This window comes from Capricornis sumatraensis, chromosome 3 (assembly GCF_032405125.1).
Source record: "Capricornis sumatraensis isolate serow.1 chromosome 3, serow.2, whole genome shotgun sequence".
NCBI lineage: Eukaryota > Metazoa > Chordata > Mammalia > Artiodactyla > Bovidae > Capricornis > Capricornis sumatraensis.
This window is the reverse complement of record NC_091071.1, coordinates 45,002,035-45,029,129: the sequence shown is the minus strand read 5'-3', so window position 1 is coordinate 45,029,129 and position 27,095 is coordinate 45,002,035. Positions and strand designations below refer to the sequence as shown.

General features: G+C 37.7%; 1 protein-coding gene across 1 annotated transcript in view; it reads left to right on the top strand.

Annotated features, from left to right (window-relative positions):
• Window positions 1–27,095, top strand: part of HERC2 (HECT and RLD domain containing E3 ubiquitin protein ligase 2) — a 242,029-nt gene that overhangs the window by 134,494 nt on the left and 80,440 nt on the right. The window contains exons 48-55 of the mRNA XM_068968361.1: window positions 1,520–1,688; window positions 1,789–1,914; window positions 3,390–3,498; window positions 3,616–3,755; window positions 12,779–12,969; window positions 13,404–13,509; window positions 13,605–13,696; window positions 24,640–24,815. Coding sequence (XP_068824462.1) covers window positions 1,520–1,688; window positions 1,789–1,914; window positions 3,390–3,498; window positions 3,616–3,755; window positions 12,779–12,969; window positions 13,404–13,509; window positions 13,605–13,696; window positions 24,640–24,815 — 1,109 coding nt within the window. The remainder of the gene's footprint in view (window positions 1–1,519; window positions 1,689–1,788; window positions 1,915–3,389; window positions 3,499–3,615; window positions 3,756–12,778; window positions 12,970–13,403; window positions 13,510–13,604; window positions 13,697–24,639; window positions 24,816–27,095) is intronic.

The window sequence follows — 27,095 nt, the reverse complement described above, 5'->3', positions numbered from 1 at the left end:
TTTCCTGTTGTAGTTCTTTTGTTATAGTTAGTATGTGTGTGTGTGCTAAGTGGCTTTAGTTGTGTCTAACTCTTTGCAACCCCATGGACTGTAGCCCACCAGGCTCCTCTGTCCATGGGATTTTCCAGGCAAGAATACTGGAGTGAATTGCCATGCCCTCCTCTCTAGTTAGTGTGAAAGTGAAAGTTGCTCAGTTGCTCTGGTGATCCCGTGGATTATATAGTCCATGGAATTCTCCAGGCCAGAATATTGGAGTGGGTATCCTTTCCCTTCTCCAAGGGATCTTCCCAACCCAGGGATCGAACCCAGGTCTCCTGCATTGCAGGTGGATGCTTTACCAGTTGAGCCCCCAGGGAAGCCCAAGAATACTGGAATGGGTAGCCTATCCCTTCTCCAGCAGATCTTCCCGACTCATTAGTATACTTCAGCGAAAATCCTGGAAATGGTCTTATTTCTCCTCTAAATAAGTCAACAACATGTATCTCTAAGTAAAGGATTTTATTTTTAACATACTGACAGTACTGTTACTTAACATTGCCTAACAAAGTAAACAGTAATTCCTTACTATTATCTCATTATCTAATTCTGGCTCAGATTTGCCCAGTTTTCTCCAAAAACGGCTTGTTATAGTAATTTTTTAAGATTTAGATACAAATAAGATCACATGGACATTTGGGTGATGTGTATTTTTAACCTAGAACCATTTTTCGCTTTTTTTTTTCTTTTAATGCCATTTATTTGTGACTAAAATTATGTTGCCCCACATCTTCCTCCCTGTCCTCTGGATCTCCTGTAAAGTCAGAGTGAGGGCTAGAGGTTGATTGGACTTTGGCTGCATCTTGGGAAAGACTGTATTGTATTATGGCCCAACATGCAGTGTTACTTGTAATCTGTACCATCCAGTCTTTATTAATTGTCCATCTTGGAGCTTTAGTAATGATTAATGTTAGTATCTAGACCCATTAAGAAGGGTTGCATAATAGTGATTTTTTAAATTTGTCATTCCTTCCAAATTTATTATCTAGAGTTCTGTACATTGAAAAAAACTTTCTTATCAGCTCTTGTCACTGTAAAATAGTTTGTATAGGAAAGGCGCAATAGATGGTTGCTTTTTGTTTGCTTGTATTATGAATTTTCAGTTGTGTATTGGTATCCTATACTATAAAAAGATGACCAAGAAACCTTTAATTTGCTTATATGATGAGTTTATTGGCTGTTATGGATTTGATGTGTTTTAGTCATTTTTCCTCTTGGTCAGATTGTTCTTTTGACGGAGCCCATTAATCTTTGATAGCTCCTTTGCTTTATGGCACAAATTGATCTAAATTCATCTTGTGTATTTCATGCCCCCAACATCAAGCCAGGCAGTTTTCTTAAGAGTTATGGTGTCGTTTTGTGTAAAATGTTATTGAGAGCATGCTGTGTGCTAGAGGAAATTTTTTCTTAGAACTAGAGTAATGCTGCTTTACAATTGATCATTTCACCTATATATTGGACTGTATTTTTAACTTAATTTTAGGTGGGAATGATGGTTAGATGCTGTCGAACATATGAAGAGGTGTGTGAAGGAGATGTGGGCAAAGTCATCAAATTGGATAGGGATGGATTACATGACCTCAACGTGCAGTGTGACTGGCAGCAGAAAGGAGGCACTTACTGGGTTAGGTATATTCATGTGGAGCTTATAGGTGAGAACATTCTTTGTTAAGTTCTTTTGACTTTCTTAATTAGATTCAGAGTTCCCCAAAATGAATGTTAATTATATTTCTTTTTTATTTGAATCTCTAGGCTATCCTCCACCAAGTTCTCCTTCTCACATCAAAATTGGTGATAAAGTTCGTGTCAAAGCCTCAGTCACAACACCGAAGTACAAGTGGGGATCTGTGACTCATCAAAGTGTGGGGGTTGTGAAAGGTAGTATTACCTAGGCAAGAAAACTCCCAAGTGCTTAGCTTTTCATCAGCTAATGTAAACTCTCTTTTTTCATTCAAGGGCAGGAAAAACAAGCCTTATGATTTATACATAGTGTTCTTTTGCTTTTCAGTACTCTGTAGAGCTGCAGCACACCTGTTATTGGACAGAGTCAGGTGTATTAACTCATTGCAGCATGGGAGAATACATACCCTGGACATGGGATGTCTTCATAAGTGGTGTAACAAAGACTAATGGACTTTGCAATTGGTATTTTGGGGAGGGTTCAGAAAATTGAGGTAATTCTAAGAATGGATATCTTAATAAATGCTGTTTAGAAGGAAGAGATAATGGACTCATGATGAGGTTATGCTTGGCAAGGAAGCAGTTGTTTATACTAATCAGGATGGGTTTGTGGTTTGGATTAGATTGAATGTGACCAGATATGTTAAAAGAGTGGTTTTGTTTTTACCTCAGTCTGTTACAGTCTCAGGGTGGCCTTGTGTTGGGGTTCTTTGAAGTTCTGTCAATCCTGCCAAATGGCTAACTCCCTCAGTGTTTTTCTCTCTCTCTTTTTAATAAATTTAAGAAACAGATTTGTGCAAATGATAGTTAGCAACTGGAAACAGAATTTTCCTCACTTTATGTTTAATGTGATACTCTTGAGATTTCAAATTAAACATGGCACACTTTAAATGATATTCATATCCATTTTAACAGTTGCATGAGAAATGATTAAGTATTTGTGTGGTTTTATTTTATCTTTAAATTTGCTTTTGGTGCCATTTTTCTTTGTTTTGTCTTCCTTCATCCTTGTAGGAAAAACTCTTACTGTATAGCTTAGATTAAAAATGGCCGCAATGGTGGTACTTTCCCAGTGGGCCAGGGGTATTAGTATTTCTTAGATTACATAAGAACAAGTAGCTTATTTAATATTTTACTTTAACAGTTTTCAGTTTTGTTTAACAGTTTTCTGAAGTGATTCTTCAAAGCTTTACAAATCAAAGCATAGATAAATTTAAAGAATAACTTGATTTAGAAGTTAATATTTAGAGTAGCTTTCACCAAAGGGCAGTAGATATATTAATAGTGTAATTATTAATCCCTAAGATACTGAATGGAGTTTTTGCTTGGTGTAATTAAATGAACCTTCCTATTGTAGAAAATTTCAAACATATACAAAAATAGAGACTATAGTATAAAGAACTTCTGTGTCTTCATCACCTGGCATCAACAGTTGACAACTGCTGGCCAAAGTTGTTCATCCGTGATCCTCTCCCTCCATTATTTTGAAGCTAATTCCCAATTGACATCATGTGTTAGTTTATCCAAAAGTGTCTTAGTATACCTCTCTAAAAGAGAAGTACTCTTTGTAAAACAAAAATAACTATAATACAGTATCACATAGCTAGGTATAGATTTAATTTTAGGATTTTGTTGGTGACAGAGATGTTTCAAACAATTTTTGTTCATCCTAGCTTTCAGTGCCAATGGAAAAGATGTTATTGTCGACTTTCCTCAGCAGTCTCACTGGACTGGGCTGTTATCAGAAATGGAGTTGGTACCTAGTGTTCACCCTGGTGTTACGTGAGTTTTTATTTTTATATTGCTAGATTTGTTTGGGAGGAATGGTTTTCTTTGGAATTAAATTTGATAGACGACTTCATGTTTTTCTTATCAAATCAATGGCTGTTTTAAAAATAGATGTGATGGCTGTCAGATGTTTCCCATCAATGGATCTAGATTCAAATGCAGAAACTGTGATGACTTTGATTTTTGTGAAGCTTGCTTCAAAACCAGAAAACACAACACCAGGCATACATTTGGCAGAATAAATGAACCAGGTATAGTAGATTGGTTATCTTCTCTTTCATCAGACTATTATTAGTGAGATAATTATTGTGGATACTTAATTTTTCTCTTTAAAGTTCATATTGGTGAGCACTATACTGTGTACACAGTGAAACAGGAAAGATGGTCCTGCCCACTTGATGAATTGCTGTTTTGTTTTTTTTTTCAAGCAATGAGTAGTCCATGGAACTAGAATAACAGTGTTGTTTGCTTGTATTTTCATAAAGAAGAGTAAATCGACTCAAGAAACTAATAAATGTTTTGTTGGATGGGATGTAGAATTGGGTAGATTTATTTGTATGTCTTTTAGGGTATATATATATATATATATATATATATATTTTTATGGTAAAATATATGCAACATAAAATTTGCCATTTTGATCACTTTTAAGTGTATAATTAAGAGAATATTGCACACTGTCAACAGTCAGTATTTTTAAGACTTTTTCACCATTCCAATATAGGAGTGTACCAATTAAACAATAATGCCCATTCTTTCCTTCCCCAACCCCTGGCAACCTCTTACCCACTTTCTGTCTCTGAATTAGACAGAGATAGGTACCTCATTTATAAGTGTAACCACACAAAATTTGTGTTTTTGTGTATCTGACTTATTTCACCTTAGATTATGTTTCTAGGGTTCATCCATGTTACATAGCATGTATCAGAATTTAATTTCATCTTATGACTAATAGTCCATTGTATGTATATATCCCATTTTGCTTATCCAGTCCTCTATTAGTGGATATTTGGGTTGTTTATACCTTTCAGCTATTGTGAATAATGTTGCTATGAACACTGATATACAAATGTGTCCCTATTTCAAAGCTAGGAGTAGAATTGCAGGGCCATTCTGTAGTTCTTTAACTTTTTCAGGAACCATCAAAATGTTTTCCACAGTGACTGCAGCATTTTACATTCCTGCCAGCAGTGGGCTTCCCTTGTGGCTCAAGACGGTAAAGCGTCTGCCTGCAGTGTGGGAGACCCGGGTTTGATACCTGGGTTGGGAAGATACCCTGGAGAAGGAAATGGCAACCCACTCCAGTACTCTTGCCTGGAAAATTCCATGGACTGAGGAGCCTGGTAGGTTACAGTCCATGGAGTCGCAAAGAGTTGGACTTGACTGAGTGGCTTCACTTTCACCTTCTTTCACCAGCAGTGTATGAGGATGCTGGTTTTTCCATATGGTCATCATGTTTTTTTCTTTCTTCTTTTTTGAAGGCATGCTAATGGTGAGAAGTAGTTATCTCATTGTGATTTTGATTTTTGAGTTTCCCTAGTGATAAATGGCACCCCACTCCAGTACTCTTGCCTGGAAAATCCCATGGACAGAGGAGCCTGGTAGGTTGCAGTCCACAGGGTCGCTAAGAGTTGGACACGACTGAGTGACTTCACTTTCATGCATTGGAGAAGGAAATGGCAACCCACTCCAGTGTTCTTGCCTGGAGAATCCCAGGGACGGGCGAGCCTGGTGGGCTGCCGTCTATGAGGTTGCACAGAGTCAGACATGACTGAAGCGACTTAGCAGCAGCAGCAGTAAATGGCATTGAGCCACTTTTCATGTGCTTTTTGCTATTTATATATCTTTGGCAAAGGGGTGTGTCAACTCAGTTTCAAAACTTCTGATGTTTGTTTGTAGGAATTCTTTACGTATTGTGGGCATCAAATCAGATATGTGATTTGCAAATATTCTACCCTATTCTGTTGGTTTTCTTTCCACTCTCTTGATAGGATTCTGTGATAAAAGTTTTACATTTTAATGAATTTTAATTTATCGTTTCTTTTGTTTGCCTGTGCTATTTGATGTCATACTTATTTCTGGGTCAACTTCAGAAATCACTGCTAAATCCAAAGTTGTGAAAATCAGTCCTTATGTTTATAAGAGGTTTATAGTTTGAACCACTTTGAGTTAATTTCTATACATAGTATAATATGTAATTTCATCCTTTTAAGTATGTGTATCCAGTTTTCCCAAAACTGTTTGTTGAGAAGACTGTCCTTTCACTATTGAATGGTCTTGGCATCCTTTCTGAAAGTCAGTTGACCATAGATGTGAGAGGTTTTCCTGGGTTCTCTAGTCTACTCTGTTGGTCTTTTTGCCTATCCTTACATCAGTACCACACCATGACACTGTGATTATTATAGCTTTTGTAGTAAGTCTTGAAATTGGGAAATGTGAGTCTTTCAGCTTTCTTCTTTTTCAAGAAGGGTTTTAACTATTTGGTGAGCCTTGGAAGTCATTATGAATTTGGGGATGGATTTTTCTACTTCTATGAAAAATAGTATTTTGATAGGAATTGCATGTACTCTGTGTATCACTTTGGACAGAATTGTCAGTTGTCTTTGCTTAGATCTTCTTTAGTTTCTTTCATCAGTGTGTAAGTCTTGTGTGTTCTTGGTTAAATTTATTCTTAAGTGTTTACTTTTCGTGCCATATTAGATTATTGTTTTAAAATTCCTTCTTGAAACATTTATTGCCAGTGCATAGAAATACTACACATGTTCAGTACATAGTTTCAACACACTTTGCATGTTGAATTTATATCTAACAACTTTGAAGAATTTATTTTCTCTAACAGAGTTTGTTTTGTTTTGGGTTTTTTTTTGTAGAGTCTTTACCAGTTTTCTATATGTAAGATATATGTATTGTTTGTGATCTGGGATAGTCTTACTTTTTCTTCCTTTCCAATTTGGGTACCTTATATTTCTTTTCCCTGCCTTACTGCTTCAGCTAAATGTTTCAGTACAAGGTTGAATAGAAGTGGCAAAAATGGGTATGCTTGTCTTGTTCTTTGACTTACATGGGGGATCTTTCAGTTTTTAAGCATTGTGCACAATGTTAGTTGAAGGTTTTTCATAAATAGCCTTTATCATGTTGAGAATGTTCTTTTATAGTCCTAATTTATAATACCTTTTTTTCTTTATGAAGGAGATCTGTAGTATCTGCAGAGCTATCTCCTTTTCAAGGCTAACCTGTGTTTTTTTTTCCTTTTTTTTGATCAGTGTGCCATGGGTTTATAAATTTTATTAGGCTTTTCAAAGAACCAACTTTTGACTTTGAATTCGTGTCTCTCATATCTTTATCATTTCTTTTTCCTGTAGAATTTAGGTTTAGGTTGTTTCTCCCCTCACCTCTGAATGTTTAGTTCATTAATTTTTCACTTTTATCCTTTATGATATTGAACTTACAATTTTTAATATATGTTTAAGTATAAGCTGTATCTTATAAGACTGATAGGTAGTAATATTTCATCATCATTTAAAAATATCCTTAAAATGCCATTGTAATTATTTTCTTGTATTCATTGATTTTAAAAGTTTCGAAGCTGTCAGCATTTCCTACTTGTATCTTTTTACTAGTTTCTGCATTGCATTCAGATGTGTATCCCGATTAATCTTTGACATTTTGTGGGAAACTTTTGGGCTTCCCTGGTGGCTCAGAGGTTAAAGCATCTGCCTCCACTGTGAGAGACCTGCGTTCAATACCTGGGTCAGGAAGATCCCCTGGAGAAGGAAATGGTAACCCACTCCAGTATTCTTGCCTGGAGAATCCCATGGACAGAGAAGCCTGGTAGGCTACAGTCTGTGGGGTCGCAAAGAGTCGGACACGACTGAGCGACTTCACTTTCTTTCTTTGTTTAATCATAGGACTTCGCATATCATGGGATTTTACACATGTTTTATGCATGTCTGAAAAAATGTCTTCTGCAGTTCTGTGGTAAAGTTAGTGTTTGCTTAGTATATCTTTTTGTGTCCTTTTGCCCTCAGTCTTTCTGTAATCTTGTATTTTAGTTATATTGCTTGGAGTTTGCAATTAAAAAAAAAATTCCAGTGTGATGGTCTTTGTCTCTTATTTTGATCATTTAGGTATTTATTTATGTTTAAGGCAGTTATTGAAATATATATTTCTAAATTGATCAACTTTTCAGGGCTTCTTTGTTGTTGCTCTTCCATCTGTTTTCTGTTCCCTTTTTTTTCCCATTCCATCTTCATCTGGACTTCTAAGTTCTTTGTTATTTAGGCAACCACCCCACCTCCCACCACCCTTCGCAACACATACTCTCACTGGCCTAGAAGTTAAACATTTTTAGTGTATATTCATGTACTATAAGAGTACTGTATATTATGTACATTTTTGGTATTAGTAGTTACTAAAGATATTATGGGCAATAGATGGGGAAAGAGTGGAAACAGTGTCAGAGTTTATATTTTGGGCTCCAAAATCACTGCAGATGGTGATTGTAGCCATGAAATTAAAAGATGCTTACTCCTTGGAAGAAAAGTTATGACCAACCTAGATAGCATATTCAAAAGCAGAGACATTACTTTGCCGACTAAGGTCCGTCTAGTCAAGGCTGTGGTTTTTCCAGTGGTCATGTATGGATGTGAGAGTTGGACTGTGAAAAAAGCGGAGGGCTGAAAAATTGATGCTTTTGAACTGTGATGTTGGAGAAGACTCTTGAGAGTCCCTTGGACTGCAAGGAGATCCAACCAGTCCATTCTGAAGGAGATCAACCCTGGGATTTCTTTGGAGGGAATGATGCTAAAGCTGAAAGTCCAGTACTTTGGCCACATCATGCGAAGAGTTGACTCATTGGAAAAGACTCTGATGCTGGGAGAGATTAGGGGCAGGAGGAGAAGGGGACGACAGAGGATGAGATGGCTGGATGGCATCACCGACTTGATGGATGTGAGTCTGAGTGAACTCCGGGAGATGGTGATGGACAGGGAGGCCTGGCGTGCTGCAATTCATGGGTTCGCAAAGAGTCGGACACAACTGAGCGACTGAACTGAACTGAACTGAAAGATATTTTGATATCTGTTTTGTCTTATAAACATAATCATTATTTAGTATTTTTATCCTCCTAAGCAGTGCAAAGATCTGAGATCCCTTTAACTTAACCATCATTCTGATTTAAATTGCCATGGTTTTATTACTATGTTTAAAAGTTTCACACATATACATCTGAAACAATGTAAGACATAGGATTGTTATTTTTTGTAGTCGGTATTTGTTGATTTTTTTTTCCCACATACTTTATATTTGTTGTTGTTTAGTCACTAAGTTGTGTCTAACTCTTGGCAACCGAATGAACTGCAGTTTTTCTCTATTCCTTTCTGTATGTTTCATTTTTCGTCTGTCACTGTTTTCGTGCTGCCTGAAGAATAGCCCTTAATATTTTATTTAATATTGATGATTATGAATTCTGTTTTGGGGTGTCTTTATTTCTTCTTTATTTAAAAAATTTTTTTTGCTGGGACATACAGCACTTTAAAAATATTACTCCATTGTAATTAGGTTTATATTATTTCAGCTGGAGTCATTTTAGTTATTATTCCCTTAAAGCTAATCATTCTTTATATTTCCCCTTAATCTGCTTTTGAGATACCCTTATTTTTATCTTACACAAATCTTCAGTTCAGTTCAGTCAGTCAGTCATGTCGGACTCTTTGCGACCCCATGAATCGCAGCACGCCAGGCCTCCCTGTCCATCACCATCTCCCGGAGTTCACTCAGACTCACGTCCATCGAGTTGGTGATGCCATCCAGCCATCTCATCCTTGGTCATCCCCTTCTCCTCCTGCCCCCAATCCCTCCCAGCATCAGAGTCTTTTCCAATGAGTCAACTCTTCACATGAAGTGGCCAAAGTACTGGACTTTCAGCTTTAGCATCATTCCTTCCAAAGAACACCCAGGGCTGATCTCCTTTAGAATGGACTGGTTGGATCTCCTTGCAGTCCAAGGGACTCTCAAGAGTCTTCTCCAACACCACAGTTCAAAAGCATCAATTCTTCGGCGCTCAGCCTTCTTCACAGTCCAACTCTCACATCCATACATGACCACTGGAAAAAGCATAGCCTTGACTAGACGGACCTTAGTCGGCAAAGTAATGTCTCTGCTTTTGAATATGCTATCTAGGTTGGTCATAACTTTTCTTCCAAGGAGTAAGCGTCTTTTAATTTCATGGCTGCAGTCACCATCTGCAGTGATTTTGGAGCCTCCCAAAATAAAGTCTGACACTGTTTCCACTGTTTCCCCATCTAGTTCCCATGAAGTGATGGGACCAGATGCCATGATCTTCGTTTTCTGAATGTTGAGCTTTAAGCCAACTTTTTCACTCTCCTCTTTCACTTTTATAAAGAGGCTTTTTAGTTCCTCTTCACTTTCTGCCATAAGGGTGGTGTCATCCGCATATCTGAGGTTATTGATATTTCTCTCAGCAATCTTGATTCTAGCTTGTGCTTCTTCCAGCCCAGCGTTTCTCATGATGTACTCTGTATATAAGTTAAATAAGCAGGGTGACAATATGCAGCCTTGATGCATTCCTTTTCTTATTTGGAGCCAGTCTGTTGTTCCATGTCCAGTTGTAACTGTTGCTTCCTGACCTGCATATAGGTTTCTCAAGAGGCAGGTCAGGTGGTCTGGTATTCCCATCTCTTTCAGATTTTTCCACAGTTTATTGTGATCCACACAGGCAAAGGCTTTGGCATAGTCAATAAAGCAGAAGTAGATGTTTTTCTGGAACTCTCTTGCTTTTTCAATGATCCAGTGGATGTTGGCAATTTGATTTCTGGTTCTTCTGCCTTTTCTAAAACCAGCTTGTACATCTGGAAGTTCACGGTTCACATATTGCTGAAGCCTGGCTTGGAGAATTTTGAGCATGACTTTACTAGTGTGTGAGATGAGTGCAATTGTGCGGTAGTTTGAGCATTATTTGGCATTTCCTTTCTTTGGGATTGGAATGAAACTGACCATTTCCAGTCCTGTGGCCGCTGCTGAGTTTTCCAAATTTGCTGGCATATTGAGTGCAGCACTTTCACAGCATCATCATTCAGGATTTGAAATAGCTCAACTGAAATTCCATTATTTCCACTAGCTTTGTTCGTAGTGATGCTTTCTAAGGCCCTCTTGACTTCACATTCCAGGATATCTGGCTCTAGGTGAGTGATCACACCATCGTGATTATCTTGGTCGTGAAGATCTTTGTACAGTACTTTTGTGTATTCTTGCCACCTCGTCTTAATATCTTCTGCTTCTGTTAGGTCCATACCATTTCTGTCCTTTATCGAGCCCATCTTTTACATATGCGTATATACATATTTCTTTGTATTTATCTTTCTTGTAGTTAGTGATGCTTTTAATTAATTAATATCCAGCTTTTTAGAGCTATAACTGACATATGACATTGTATAAGTATAAAGTGTTCAGTAAGATGATTTGGAACACATATATTGGAAAATGATTACTGCAGCAAGGTTGGTAGTTAACACATCCATCACTCAAGTTAATAACTACCCGTTTTTTGGGTGTGTGATAAAAAAATTTAAGGTTTATTTTTACAACTTTCAAAGTAGGGCTTTTAAAATCTGTGCTGTGGTATCTTTTGTTCGTTTTGGACTATTTCTCGTCATCCAGTACTTTTTCTAATATTAATCTCTGCCCTATTTTCTTTCCTTTCTTTTTGGGACTCTTCTTTCTGGTAAGACAGATCTTATTTTTGTTTATTAAATTTTTCATATCATTTATGTTTTCTAAACTTATGCTCTTCAGTTCTTTATTCTAGATAATTTTTGCTAGTTCTCTTTTTCATCTGAGTCTAGTCTGCTGGTAAATCTGTTCATTGAGTTTTTTATTTTACTTGCTGTGTTAAGCAGTTCTAATCTTTATAAAAATAATTTTCAGTTCTCCGACATAGTCAGTGTCTTATCTTATCAAGCATACTAAGTGTAGTTATTATAAAATTTGCACTTTACAATCCTGTCTGGAGCCTCTGTGAGTCTCTCTGTTGTCTGTCATTTGTCATGTGTTGTAGTCATGTTCCCTGTCTCCTCATTTTCCATCATGTACTGGACATTATGGCAACGAAAATTACTTCTTGAATCAATTTGAGGCCTAGGATGCTACCTTTCTCCAGAGATTGAGGGAGAGAGGGTTGATCTTCTAGGTAATTGGTGTATGTGTGTTTTGTAAGTTACGTCAGTTCAGTCAGACTGTTTTGCAACCCTGTTGATGTAGTCTGCCAGAGTCTTCTGTCCATGGGATTCTCCTGGCAAGAATACTGGTGGGGGTTGCCATGCCCTCCTCGGGGATCAGGGGATCTTCCTGACGCCCAGGCATTGAACCCCTCTCTCTCATATCTCCTTCGTCTGCAGGCCGGTTCTTTACCCCTACTGCCATTTGGGAATCCTAGGTAATTAGCATAAGTATTAACATCTGGGCTCACCTCAATCCCGTTTCATTGATGGAGATGATTTCATGCAGAACTGCAATCTGGAAACAGACAGACAACCTTGTAGACTTAACTGTTCTTTTCCTCTGTGGTTCTTCCCATTGAGACCCTAGCTCAGAGTGTGAGTTTTTCTTTGTGTTTCTTCTTTTCTGATGGGCTGGGCTGTGTGTCCTGTTTAAGGCTCCCCATAGGAACTGACAAATACCACTGGAGAAAAGCATTTTCTGATCCACAGGGCAGCTCATTCTGACACTTTTCATCTTAGCCTTCCTCTGATTCTGGTCCCACAATTCTTTATCAGCTTGTTTACTCTGATACTTTCAAGATTTGTTCATCTTTAAATGTTTCGTCTGCCTCTTCTACTTGTCCTCAATGGAAGAGCTAGATCAATTTCCAGATTTGCCATTTATGGAAGTAGAAACTCTTCAAGTTTGTTTTTGTTTCATTTATGAAAACTTTTTAAAGAATGTTTTCTGTAAGCACAGTTACTGAACTTCAAACTCTGCTTATATATACCCTTCTATCTGGAGATGTATCACTCTGTTGTTACTTGAGGGAATCAAGTGGAATAAATCATAGCATTATATGAACGTCATCTCATAAATTGGGATAAAATACCTTGGCTAGGTTTTTTGAAGCCATTTAAGTATTATGTAATAGCTCCTTCTAATTTGGAAACTTACTGTTTTCTTGAAGTAAGGAGCTCAATAAAAAATTCTTTATTTCTTGGTTGTGAAGTTTCTGTTCTACAAGTATTAACACTGTTTGGCCATCATTAAATAGGACAGTCTGCGATATTTTGTGGCCGTTCTGGAAAACAGCTGAAACGCTGTCACAACAGTCAGCCAGGAATGCTGCTGGATAGCTGGGCGCGGATGGTGAAGAGTCTAAACGTGTCGTCCTCTGTGAACCAAGCCTCTCGTCTTATTGATGGCAGTGAGCCCTGCTGGCAGTCCTCTGGTTCACAAGGAAAGGTAGATATGCCATTTAGTTTTCATTGTCAGAGATTTTAAAAAACAGAAGTGATAGTTTTTATCTAACTGATAGAGAGTTTAATAGGGCTTTGTTTTGTTTTACTCCCCCACATAAAATGTGTGAATTCAGATTCTGCTTCTTGTTAGAAGGTTTTCTAATATACCCTAATAAATATGTTTATCTTTAGAATGTTATTTTAATTGCACTTATATGTGGGTGTGCCTCATCCAGTCATGAAGGTTAGACTTAGAGGATGGTGATTTTCCTCTACTTTGATTCTAATGTTTTCTGTAAGCCACCCATTGATGGATATTAATGGACTACCCTAGCTTAAAAGGCTATAAACACATTGTTTCTGGGGCATACATAGAGGGAGGCTTTCTTCTAATAAACAAGTAATGGAGTAGAATACTTATTTCTTTTTCTTTTAAAGCATTGGATTCGTTTGGAGGTTTTCCCAGATGTTCTTGTTCATAGATTAAAAATGATTGTAGATCCTGCTGACAGTAGCTACATGCCTTCCCTGGTTGTCGTGTCAGGTAATTGAGTTACTTTACTCAAAAAAATATCTTCTGTTACATAATGAAAACTCCTTTGTCTAATTCCTTTATGGCCCTGCCCCTTTATTTCTTAGGTGGAAATTCACTAAATAACCTAATTGAATTAAAGACAATCAACATCAACCCCACTGACACCACAGTGTCTCTTCTGAATGACTGCACAGAGGTGAGCAGATTAGATAGTGTTCCTCTATTTTAAGGTATAATTATATAAATTTTTAATTGATATGTAGTTAATTTACAGTGTTTTCAGTTGCTAAGTGATTCAGTTATACATATGTGTGTGTGTGGAAAAGTCGCTCAGTTATGTTCAACTCTTTGCGACCCCGTGGACTTCTCCATGGCCAGAATACTGGAGTGGGTAGCCTTTCCCTTCTCCAGGGGATCGTCTAAACCCAGGAATCAAACCCAGGTCTCCCGCATTGCAGGCAGATTCTTTACCAGCTGAGCTGCAAGGGAAGCCCAAGAATACCGTGTGTTTACATTATATATAATGTGTGTGTGTGTATGTATTCTTTTTCAAATTGTTTTCCATTAATGGTTATTAAAAGATCTTTAATATAGTTCCCTGTGCTATACAGTAGGTTCTTATTGTTTATGTTTTTAAATATAGTAATGTTGTTCAGTTGCCAAGTTGTGTTCAACTCTTTACAACCCCATGGACTGCAGCATGCCAGGCCTCCCTGTCCCTCACCATCTCTTGGAGTTTTCCCAAGTTCATGTTCATTGAATTGGTGATGCCATCCAACCATCTCATCCTTCCTCTTTTGCCCTTTTCTCTTTCTGCCTATATTGTAATATGTAGAGATTAATCCCAAACTCCTAACCCCTGTCCCCCACCCTCGTTCCCTTTTGTAATCATGAATTTGTTTTCTGAGTATATTTCAGTTTTGTAAGTAAGTTCATTTGTATCATTTTGTTAGATTTCACAGATAAATGATTTCATATAATATATATTTTTTTCTGTCTGACTTACTGAATATGAAATCTCTGTGTTCATCCATGATACTGCAAATGATATTATTTCATTCTCTCTTTTTTTTTTAATGGCAGAGTAATAGTTCATTGTATATAGGTTCATTGTATATAGGTACCACATCTTTTTTATCTTTCTGTTAACTCTGGAAAGTGGGTCAAAGATTGCCTCCATGTTTTAGCCATTGTAACTAGTGCTGCTATGAACATTGAGGTATATGTATCTTTTTTTTTTTTTAATTTTAATTGGAGGCTACTTTACAATATTGTATTGGTTTTGCCGTACATCAGCATGAATCTGCCACCGGTGTACACATGTTCCCCATCCTGAACCCCCCTCCCACCTCCCTCCCCATACCATCCCTCTGGGTCTTCCCAGTGCACCAGCCCCAAACATCCTGTATCCTGCATCGAACCTGGACTGGTGATTCGTTTCACATATGATATTATACATTTTTCAATGCCATTCTCCCAAACCATCCCACCCTCACCCTCTCCCACAGAGTCCATAAGACTTGTATGTATCTTTAGAATTAAAGTTTTGTTTAGATATATGCTTAACAGTGGGATTGCTGGATCATATGACAACTCTATTTTGATTTTCTAAGGAATCTCTGTACTGTTCTCTCTGGTGACTGCACCAATTTACATTCCTACCAACAGTGCAGGAGGGATCCCTTTTCTCCACACCTTTTCCAGCATTTATTATTTGTAGACTTTTTGATGATGTCCATTGTGACCGGTATGAAGTGATACATCATTATAGTTTTCAGTTGCATTCATCTAATAATTGATCATCTTTTCATGTGCCTGTTGGCCATCTGTATGTCTTATTTGGAGAAGTATCTATTTAGGTCTTCTGCCAGTTTTTTGATTTGGTTGTTCATGAGCTGCTTGTATATTTTGGAGATTAATCCTTTGTCAGTTGCTTTGTTTGCGATTGTTTTCTTCATTTGTTTCATCTTGTTTATAGTTTCCTTTGCTGTACAAAAGCTTTTAGTTTAATTAGGTCCCATTTGTTTATTGTTGTTCATATTTCCATAACTCTGGAAGGTGGGTCAAAGAGGATCTTACTGCTGCTTATGTCAAAGAGTATTCTGCCTATATTTTCCTCTAAGAGTTTCATAGTATCTGGTCTTCCATTTAGGTCTTTAATCCATTTTGAGGTAATTTTTGTGTATAGTATTAGGGAATGTTCTAATTTCTTTCATTTACATGTAACTGTCTAGCTTTCCCTGCACCATTTATTGAAGAAACCATCTTTCCTCCGTTTTGTGGTCTTGCCTCATTTGTTGTAGATTGATTGACCATCGATGTATGTGATTATTTCTGGGCTTTCATTCTGTTGGTCTGTATTTCTGATTTTGTGCCATTTCCATACTGTTTTGGTGACTGTAGCTTTGTAGTATAGCCTGAAGTCAGGAGCCTGATTTCCTCCAGCTCTATATTTCTTTCTCAAAGAGTGCTTTGGCTTTTTGGGGTACTTTGTGTCTCTATACAAATTAAAAAATTTTTTTTCTTCTTGTTCTGTGAAAAATGCCATTGATAACTCGATAGGGATTGCATTGAATCTATAAATTGCCTGGGATAGTATAGTTCACACAATATCAGTTCAAGAACAAGGTCTATCTTTCCATGTGTTTGTAGTGTCTTCTTTTTCCTTCATTAGTGTCTAAAGCTTTTGAAATGCAGGTTTTTTGCCTCCTTAGGTAGGTTTAGTCCTAGTTATTTTATACTTTTTGATGTGATAATTAAGGGGATTGTTTCCTTAATTTCTTTTCCAATCATTGTTCTCTTTCTGATCGGATCTCTTTCTTTCATTGTTAGTGTATAGAAATGCAACAGATTTTTGTGTATTAATTTTGTATTCTGCAAATTTACTGAATTCATTGATAAGCTCTAGGTGGTTTTCTGGTAGCATCTTTGGATACATTTAGTCCATTTACATTTAGCGTGTTTATCCATAAGTATGTTTATATTGCCATTTTGCTGTTTTGAGTTTGTTTTCATAGGTCTTTTTTCCCGCCTTTTTCCTTTGTTCTCTTCTCTTGTAACTTGACTACCTTTAGTGTAAGTGTGCATTTCATTTCCTTTTTCGTGTGTATTTCTATTAAAGATTTTTGTTTTCTGGTTAATGTGAGTTTTTTGTACAGCAGTCTAGTTATATATGTGCTTTTTTCAAGTTGCTTATCTCTTAATTTTAAATACATTTTAGATACCGTGCATTTGTACTCTACTCCCCTCATGGTCACTGTTTTTCAATTCATGCCTCACATCTAATTATTTTGTATAATCGTCAAACCCTTAATGTGGGATTTTTACTACTTTTGTCCTTTAACCTCCCTACTAGCTTTATGTATGGATGATTTCCTGTCTTGTTTCTAGTTGTGGCCTTTTATTTTACACCTAGAGAAGTTCCTTTAGAGTTTATCATAAAGCTTATTTGGTGTTCCTGAGTTGTTCTTAAAAAATGTTTCAGTTCAGTTCAGTTGCTCAGTCATGTCCGACTCTTTGCGACCCCATGAATCGCAGCACGCCAGGCCTCCCTGTCCATCACCAACTCCTGGAATTCACTCGAACTCACGTCCATCGAGTCAGTGATGCCATCCAGCCATCTCATCCTCGGTCGTCCCCTTCTCCTCCTGCCCCCAATCCCTCCCAGCATCAGTCTTTTCCAATGAGTCAACTCTTCGCATGAGGTGGCCAAAGTACTGGACTTTCAGCTTTAGCATCATTCCTTCCAAAGAACACCCAGGGCTGATCTCCTTCAGAATGCACTGGTTGGATCTCCTTGCAGTCCAAGGGAAAGAGTCTTTTCCAACACCACGGTTCAAAAGCATCAATTCTTCAGTGCTCAGCTTTCTTCACAGTCCAACTCTCACATCCATACATGACTACTGGAAAAAGCATAGCCTTGACTAGACAGACCTTTGTTGGCAAAGTAATGTCTCTGCTTTTCAGTATGCTATCTAGGTTGGTCAAAACTTTCCTTCCAAGAAGTAAGCATCTTCTAATTTCATGGCTGCAGTCACCATCTGCAGTGATTTTGGAGCCCCCAAAAATAAAGTCTGACACTGTTTCCACTTTTTCCCCATCTATTTGCCATGAAGTGATGGGACCAGATGCCATGATCTTCGTTTTCTGAATGTTGAGCTTTAAGCCAACTTTTTCACTCTCCTCTTTCACTTTCATCAAGAGGCTTTTTAGTTCCTCTTCACTTTCTGCCATAAGCATGGTGTCATTTGCATATCTGAGGTTATTGATGTTTCTCCCAGCAATCTTGATTCCAGCTTGTGCTTCCTCCAGCCCAGCGTTTCTCATGATGTACTCTGTATAGAAGATAAATAAGCAGGGTAACAATATAGAGCCTTGACATACTCCTTTTCCTATTTGGAGCCAGTCTGTTGTTCCATGTTCAGTTGTAACTGTTGCTTCCTGACCTGCATATAGATTTCTCAAGAGGCAGGTCAGGTGGTCTGGTATTCCCATCTCTTTCAGAATTTTCCATAGTTTATTGTGATCCACACAGTCAAAGGCTTTGGCATAGTCAATAAAGCAGAAGTAGATGTTTTTCTGGAACTCTCTTGCTTTTTCGATGATCCAGGGGATGTTGGCAATTTGATTTCTGGTTCTTCTGCCTTTTCTAAAACCAGCTTGAACATCTGGAAGTTCACGGTTCACATATTGCTGAAGCCTGGCTTGGAGAATTTTGAGCATGACTTTACTAGCGTGTGAGATGAGTGCAATTGTGCGGTAGTTTGAGCATTATTTGGCATTTCCTTTCTTTGGGATTGGAATGAAACTGACCTTTTCCAGTCCTGTGGCCACTGCTGAGTTTTCCAAATTTGCTGGCATTTTGAGTGCAGCACTTTGACAGCATCATCTTTCAGGATTTGTAATAGCTCAACTGGAATTCCATTACCTCCACTAGCTTTGTTCGTAGTGATGCTTTCTAAGGCCCACTTGACTTCACATTCTAGGATGTCTGGCTCTAGGTGAGTGTTTACTTGTCTGTAAAGCTTTTGTTTCCTCCATCAAATTTCAGTGAGAGTTTTTGCTGGGTGTTCTTGGGTGTAGATTTTTCTTTTTCATCACTTCAAGTGTATTATGCCAGTCTCTTCTGGTCTGCAGAGTTTTTTCCTCAAAAAAAAAAAAAATCCGCTAATAGCATTATTGGAGATCCCTTGTATGTTATTTTTTACTTTTCCTCTTTTATTTTTAATATTCTTTCTTGTTGTTCATTTTTTTTTCCATTTAGTTTACAATATGTCCTCACATATTCCTCTGCAGGTTAATCCTCTATGGGACTCTCTGCACCTCCTGGATTTGGTTGACTGTTTCCTTTCTCAAGTTAAGGAAGTTTTGAGCTATTATTTCCTCAAATATTTTATCAAATACCTTTTCTCTTCTTCTTGGACCTTTATAATATTACTATCTGTGTGCTTGATATTGCCCTAAAGATCTCTTAAACTGCCCTTATTTCTTTTTGTTCTTTTTTTCTGTTTGGTGGTGTTGATTTCCACTATTCTGTCCTCCAGCTCATGAATCCATTCTTCTGTCAGATTTAGTTTACTATTCATTCCTTCTAATTTATTGTTCATTTCGCTTATTGTATTTATTAATTGTGTAGTTCTGTATATTTTCTATTTTTTTTTTAAAACGTTTCTAATTTCTCTCTGTGTGTATCCATGCTCCTCCTGAGTTCTGTGATAATCTTTACCACAATTACTCTGAACTCTTTCCCTGGTAGATTGCCTGAGAATCGACCACATCACTTTGTTTTCCTTCTGGTGTTTTATCCTACTGCTTCATCTGAAGCATACTCTATTGTTTGAGTTGTCAAAATTGCTTCTTGTATTTTTGTGTATGTGGGAGGTTGGTTCTATTTCTCGACCTTGGAGAAGTGGCCCTCTGTAATAGACGTCCTATGCAATTCAGCAGTGCACTTCCCTTTATCACCCAAGGAAGGGGCAGGCGCCTGCTGGTTTCAGGATAGGATCTGGTCTGCATTTACAGACTTCATGTGTTGGCTGCAGGATTAATAGTTTTCTTGCTTCTGGTGGGTGTTGTTATTGTTCATTCACTAAGTCGTTTCTGACTCTTTGTGACCCCATGGACTGCAGCACACCAGAGTTTCCTGTCTTTCACTGTCTCCCGGAATTTGCTCAAACTCATGTCCATTGAATCAGTGATACCATTCAACCATCTGATCCTCTGTTAACCCCTTCTCCTCCTGCCGTCAATCTTTCCCAGCATCAATGTCTTTTCCAATGAGTCGGCTCTTCACATCAGGTGGCCAAAGTATTTGAGCTTCAGCAGCAGTCCTTCCAGTGTATATCAGGGTTGATTTCCTTTAGGATTGACTCGTTTGATCTCCTTGTACTCCAAGGGACTCTAAAGAGTGTTCTCTGGCACCACAATTTGCAAGCATCAGTTCTTGGGTGCTCAGCCTTCTGATCCAGTTCTCACATCCATACATTACTACTAGAAAAACCATAGCTTTGGCTCTACAGACCAAAATGATATCTCTGCTTTTTAATATGCTATCTAGGTTTGTCATAGCTTTTCTTCCAAGAAGAAAGTATCTTTTAATTTTATGGCTGTGGTCACCATCTCCAGTGATTTTGGAGCACTGTCTGCAGTGAAATAAAATCTGTCACTGTTTCCGTTTTGTCCCCATCTATTTGTGATGATGTGATGTGACTGGGTGCCATGATTCTTGTTTTTTGAATATTGAGTTTTAAGCCAGGTTTTTCACTCTCTTCTTTCACCCTCATCAAGAGGCTCTTTAATTCCGCTTCAGTTTCTGCCATTAGAGTGGTATCATCTGCATATCTGAAGTTGTTGATATTTTTTAGATAGTTGAGATTCCTGGTGGGAGGGGCTGGTGCCTATCCTCTGGTAGGTGAAGTTGGGTCTTGATCCTCTGGTGGGCAGGGCCTTGTCTAGAGTCAGTTGAAGTTGATGGGTAGTGTTATGTCCCTACCCTGTTTGTTGTTTGGGCTGAGGCCTTGTAGCACTGAAGTCTTGAGTCTGATGTTTGGAGCCAGGTCTTGGTGTCAGAATGTTATCCTCCATGATAGCTCATGCAGCTGAATATTTCCCTAGTGTATCTGCCACCATTGTCTACACCCGCAGGCGAGGCCACAGCCACCCCTTGCCTCCCCTTTGAGGAGACCCTATAAGACCATCAGGTAGATGTGGCCCCAGCACCTATCTGATTACTGCTTTTGCTCTTGGTCTCGGTATGTGTGAGGTTTTGCAGGTGCCCTGTATGAGTGAAGTACTTTCCCCTGGCCCCCGTCCTCCCTCTAGAGCTCATCTAGTCAGGCCCCTATGGTCTTCAAGGACAAATATTCTTAAGGTTCCTCTTCCCTGTGCCAGACCCCAGGCTGGGGAGAGTGACATGAGAAAAACTCTTGAATATAATTATTCTCCAATTTGTGGGTTGCCAACCCTGGAGGGTATGGGATTTGATTATATCAGGAGTTCACAGCTTCTACCATTCTTGTTGTGGTCCATCTTTAGAGGATCTTTCCTGATGGTTTCAGTCTTTCAGTGATAGTTCTTTTGCAGATTGTTATGATTTTGTTGTGCTTGTGAGAAGAGACGAGCTGAGGGTTCTTCTGTTCTGCCATCTTGACCAGTCTGATAGTATTCCTTTGATGATTTGCAAATGGCAAAAGAGGTTCCTTTTCTCATCATCTCTATAATAACATTGAGCCCATTTTCTCCTCTTAACTAAATAATTGTATTTATTTTAAAATTTGACATGTATACAACTTAAATTTGTTGATTACCAGATCAGCTTGAAAACAAAGCAAAACAAATTCCTTCCTCGTTGTCTTTGGTTAAAAGCAGGTAAAAAGCTCTAGGCAAAAGTCATTGCCATACATCTTGGGCTTCTTTGGGCATCTAGCATCATGTTATTTTCATTAAATATGTATTAGTAAGCAGTGGTTCTTTTTAACCATATATATGATACTAAGGTCCGTCTAGTCAAGGCTATGGTTTTTCCAGTAGTCATGTATGGATGTGAGAGTTGGACTGTGAAGAAGGCTGAGCACCGAAGAATTGATGCTTTTGAACTGTGGTGTTGGAGAAGACTCTTGAGAGTCCCTTGGACTGCAAGGAGACCCAGCCAGTCCATTCTGAAGGAGATCAGCCCTGGGATTTCTTTGGAGGGAATGATGCTAAAGCTGAAAGTCCAGTACTTTGGCCACCTCATGAGAAGAGTTGACTCATTGAAAAAGACTTTGATGCTGGGGAGGCATTGGGGGCAGGAGGAGAAGGGGACAACAGAGGATGAGATGGCTGGATGGCATCACTGACTCGATGGACGCGAGTCTGAGTGAACTCCGGGAGTTGGTGATGGACAGGGAGGCCTGGCGTGCTGAGATTCATGGGGTTGCAAAGAGTCGGACACGACTGAGCGACTGAACTGAACTGAACTGATGATACTGAAATTGTTTTTTTGTTTTCATACCTTTAATTTGCTAATAAGGACATTTTCAAAATGAATCCAAGTTAATTTTATCTCTTAAAAATTCTGATAGAATCAGTGAAGGTTCTTTTAAATAGAACATATTATAGATTAGTGAGACTGCCACATAAATCTTTCAGTTAATATACACTACTTTAGTAAATTATATATATTTAAAATAATGCAAATTAAGGCAATTTTTTTTACTACCTATATATATGTTGTCTCATGAGAACTTGTTTAATTGGTCTGATAGTGGATAAAGATGTCAAATATTTGACTTTTTATTCATCTAAAATTTATTGTGAGTTTATTTTTAAATTATTACATGCTATTTGTCAGTCATTGCTTTATTGTTTTGGTATTCCCACAAAGGGCTTCCCAAGAAGCTCACATGGTAGAGAATCTCCCTGCTGTGTGGGAGACCAGGGTTCAATCTTTATGTCAGGAAGATCTCCTGGAGAAGGGAATGTCAACACACTCCATTGTTCTTCCCTGGAGAATTCCATAGAGAGGAGTCTGGTGGGCTTCCATGAGTCGTAGAGTCAGACACGACTGAGCAACTAACACATGCCCACATAAGGACAGACAAGTTTCATGGGGTCCTAGTGTGTTATGTCAAAGAACCTGATAACAACCAGTCATAAATTAATTTTTTTTAAGGGTGAAAAGTTGGTAACTTGTGTCTAGAGACTATGGGACCATACTAGCACTTCCCCGCCCAGGTCCAAGAATTGATTATTTGGCCTTTGTGTACACCGGAAGTTTTTTTTAAATTTTCTTCCAGTCTTCAATGAATAAAATTGTAGAACACCATTCATTCTTGAATGTCATTACACTGTTTTGTGGAATACCATGTAATTAACAGTTACTATCAATGGTGGTAATAATAAAATGGCCAATGATGAAAATGTAATATATTATTGAGTATTTTTGAGAAAAGATAATGCATTTAGTGCATTTTATTGTAATAACTTATTCCTGGGTAATGGAAAATGCGGTTTGTCTTATGTCTGAATTATGCTACTGAATATTTTTTGTTTTAATTTTGCTTTGTATTTTAAGTAGATCAATAACTAACGATTAATTTATTTAATAAACAACTGAGATTGTTATTCATAAAAGATATATTGACTTTGAGAAATTTTTAGTTGAAAACAATTTATTATGTATTATTTGATGAGCATGAAATAGCTTATATCACATATATGAGAAATATTAAGCATTGTGAGTACTCAGAACTTTCATGGCCCAGTCTCCACCCATCGAACCAACTTACAAAGTAGAGCATTATCATTCCTAAAGCTGGGGAACTCTCTATCATTGCCTTTCCTCTAAAAATGGCTTGTTAACAGAATTTTTCTAACATAACCGAAAATAGAATGTATACTGAATCCTCCACGTACCTACCACCCAGTTTCGGTGATTATCAACATTTTTGCCAGTCGTGTTTCACTAACTCTCTTCCTGTGTTACACCCCATTTTTTTGAGTGTTTTAAAGCAAGTTCTAGCCATGGCATTATTTCAGTAGTGAGTGCTTCTATTATTAATTTCTGACAAGGACTTTAAAAATGTGACCACAATAAAATCACATCTAAAATTTTGTTTTTAATATGATACAATATCCAGTCAGCGTTTAAAATTTCCCAGTTATCCCATAAATGTTCTTTGGATTTGCTTTCTATGATTTGTGAGTCAGACAGTGTCTGCCCTTTGCACTGCATTAAAATCTTAACCCTTTTGTTTTTTCCTTGCTAAAGAAAGAAACTATCTTTTTTTTCTATAGAATTTTTCATTTCTCTATTTGTTTTGTTTATTCAAACAGTTCTTCCTGTGACATCATAGATATTATAGATCTTAAGGTTTGGATAGGTCCCCTAGAAGCAGTCAGTCGTTGTTCACATGAAATACAGGACTAGAGAGATAAACTACATTTAGAAACACCATGTATGGGATGTGGGGCATACCACAGGACAGAGGGCCAACTTTAAAATAATGAATGGCAAAGATGTTACAGTGTTTGACCTTGATTTGAACAAGTCCAGAATAGAAAGATGTTTACAAGACAAGATAGAAAATTTGATCACTGCTAGCATTTAGATTGTTTTAGCTATCATTAGAGTACTGTGGATGTATTTTTTAAATGCTGATATTTCACTGATACCTACTGAAGTTTTGAAACAACATGTTGTCAGGAGTTTTCTTAGGATAGTCCCTACATGAACAAAATCAATCATACATTGATAATTGGTGAGCTAGTTGGTGGGGTTATGAGGTCTGTGTATAGTTTTTTCTAATTTGTATGTAGTTAATTTTTTTTTGTTAAACTTTTTATTTTATATTGAAGTGTAGCTGCTTAACAATGTTACAGTTTCAGGTACATAGCAGAGTGAGTTAGCCATACATATAATGTATCTATTCTCCCTCAAATTCCCCTCCTATCCAGGCTACCACATAACATTGAGCAGTATAGGTCCTTTTGGTTATCTGTTTTAAATGTAGCAGTGTGTGCATGTTGATCTCAAATTCTCTATACTTTAAGTGTTATGAAGGCTTGTGACTTGCCACATACTGCATGTTTCATATGTCCTTCTCTCCAGTTAAAGTGTTTGACTCTGAAAGCTCTGTAGCTTACTGTGTTTATATCTAGTATCACAGGTATATTGAAATTGCGATAAAGCAGTGCAGAAGCTCAGGAATTGATTGTAAAATCCATGGTCTCATCCTGCTGGGACGGATACGTGCAGAGGAGGAAGATTTGGCTGCAGTTCCTTTCCTAGCTTCAGATAATGAAGAAGAAGAAGATGAAAAAGGCAACAGTGGGAGGTGAGAGCTGTTTGCTTATGCCCATACTCTCACTTTCAAAAGTCATTATTTAATTAGAGTGTATCTCATAATGAGAATACATTAGGATTATTGTATTATATAGTCTATATGCATTATATAGACTATATGTATTATATAGACCATATGTATTATATTACTGCTCATAGGACTGTTTGGTAAATATTAGTTAAGTTTTCCAAAACTGTAATTTAATTTTAGGAAAAATTGAATATGGAAACACTGTATTTAGAAAAATTTGTTTAAAAGGAAAAATAAAAATGTTTTAATTTTTCTGCCTGAAATATCACTGTTAATATTTTGGTATATATTCTTATAGTTTTCTTATTTGTTTGTCTCTAATTGTGTTTTCCTGTGGAGATAGTATGTGGTGGTATATATTTTCCTTTTGTGTTAAGTATTTTATTGTTAACATGTAAATTGTTTTTATTATAATAGAATATACATAAGACTTACCATTTTAACCGGTTGTTAAATGTATTGTTCAGTGTCATTAAATAGTTTATATTATTTGGAAGACATCCATCTTTAGAATATATGTATCCTTTGTCTTCTGTTGTATAATTTTTTTTAATTGACTCAGTCTATTTATGATTTATATTTATATCTATTGACTATGCCAAAGCCTTTGACTGTGTGGATCACAATAAACTGTGGAAAATTCTGAAAGAGATGGGAATACCAGACCACCTGACCTGCCTCTTGAGAAACCTATGTTCAGGTCAGGAACCAACAGTTAGAACTGGACATGGAACAACAGACTGGTTCCAAATAGGAAAAGGAGTACGTCAAAGCTGTATATATTGTTACCCTGCTTATTTAACTTATATGCAGAGTACATCATGAGAAACTCTGGGTTGGATGAAGCGCAAGCTGGAATCAAGATTGCCGGGAGAAATATCAATAAGCTCAGATATGCAGAGGGCACCACCTTTATGGCAGAAAGTGAAGAAGAACTAAAGAGCCTCTTGATGAAAGTGAAAGAGGAGAGTGAAAAAGTTGGCTTAAAGCTCAACATTCAGAAAACGAAGATCATGGGATCTGGTCCCATCACTTCATGGCAAATAGATGGGAAACAGTGGAAACAGTGTCAAACTTTATTTTTGGGGGCTCCAAAATCACTGCAGATGGTGATTGCAGCCACGAAATTAAAAGATGCGTACTCCTTGGAAGGAAAGTTATGACCAACCTAGATAGCATATTCAAAAGCAGAGACATTACTTTGCCAACAAAGGTCTGTCTTTCAAGGCTATGGTTTTTCCAGTGGTCATGTATGGATGTGAGAGTTGGACTCTAAAGAAAGCTGAGCGCCGAAGAATTGATGCTTTTGAACTGTGGTGTTGGAGAAGACTGTTGAGAGTCTCTTGGACTGCAAGGAGATCTAACCAGTCCATCCTAAAGGTAATCAGTCCTGGGTGTTCATTGCAAGGACTGATGTTGAAGCTGAAACTCCAATACTTTGGCCACTTGATGCAAAGAACTGACTTACTGGAAAAGACCCTGATGCTGGGAAAGATTGAGGGCACAAGGAGAAGGGGACAACAGAGAATGAGATGGTTGGATGGCATCACTGACTCAATGGACATGGGTTTGGGTAGGCTCCAGGAGTTGGTGATGAACAGCGAGGCCTGGCATGCTGCAGTTCATGGGGTCGCAGAGTCGGACACAACTGAGCGACTGAACTGAACTGAACTGATTTATGATGTACAACAAATTGGAAGGGACAATATCCATTTTTCTTAAGTTTTAACAGTATGGTTAACACTGACATACACAAATTGGAAGTGACAATATCCGTTTTTAAGTTCTTCTAACAGTATAGTTAACACCTAACTGATGAACATCACTTGCTGGTTTTGCCATTATACTTATTTTGTATATTTCTTTCTATTTTATTTTCATTTTATTTTGAAGAATTTGTGGGCTTTGTTGTTCAAACTTTTAACCTGTTGAGGGCATATCAGAAGTTAGAATGAGTGAGGTGGCAGGAGCCAGCTGCCTGTGCTTCAGGAGCCCTGGGTTTTGAGGCAGACCTCTCCTGGTAGAATGGAGGTTGGGACTTCCAGCATAGCTGACCACACAGTGGACAGAGGGTGTAAAGGAAGAAAATTGCATTTTGCCTTGGGACATGTGCTTGTATTAGAGCACGTAGGACGTCATATGACTGTATCCATTTTATTATTTATTTTGGGAAAAAATATGACCAAACAGAGGTCTGGATTTAGGGATGTGGCCACAGCGGCAGTCTGGTGGTGATTCTTA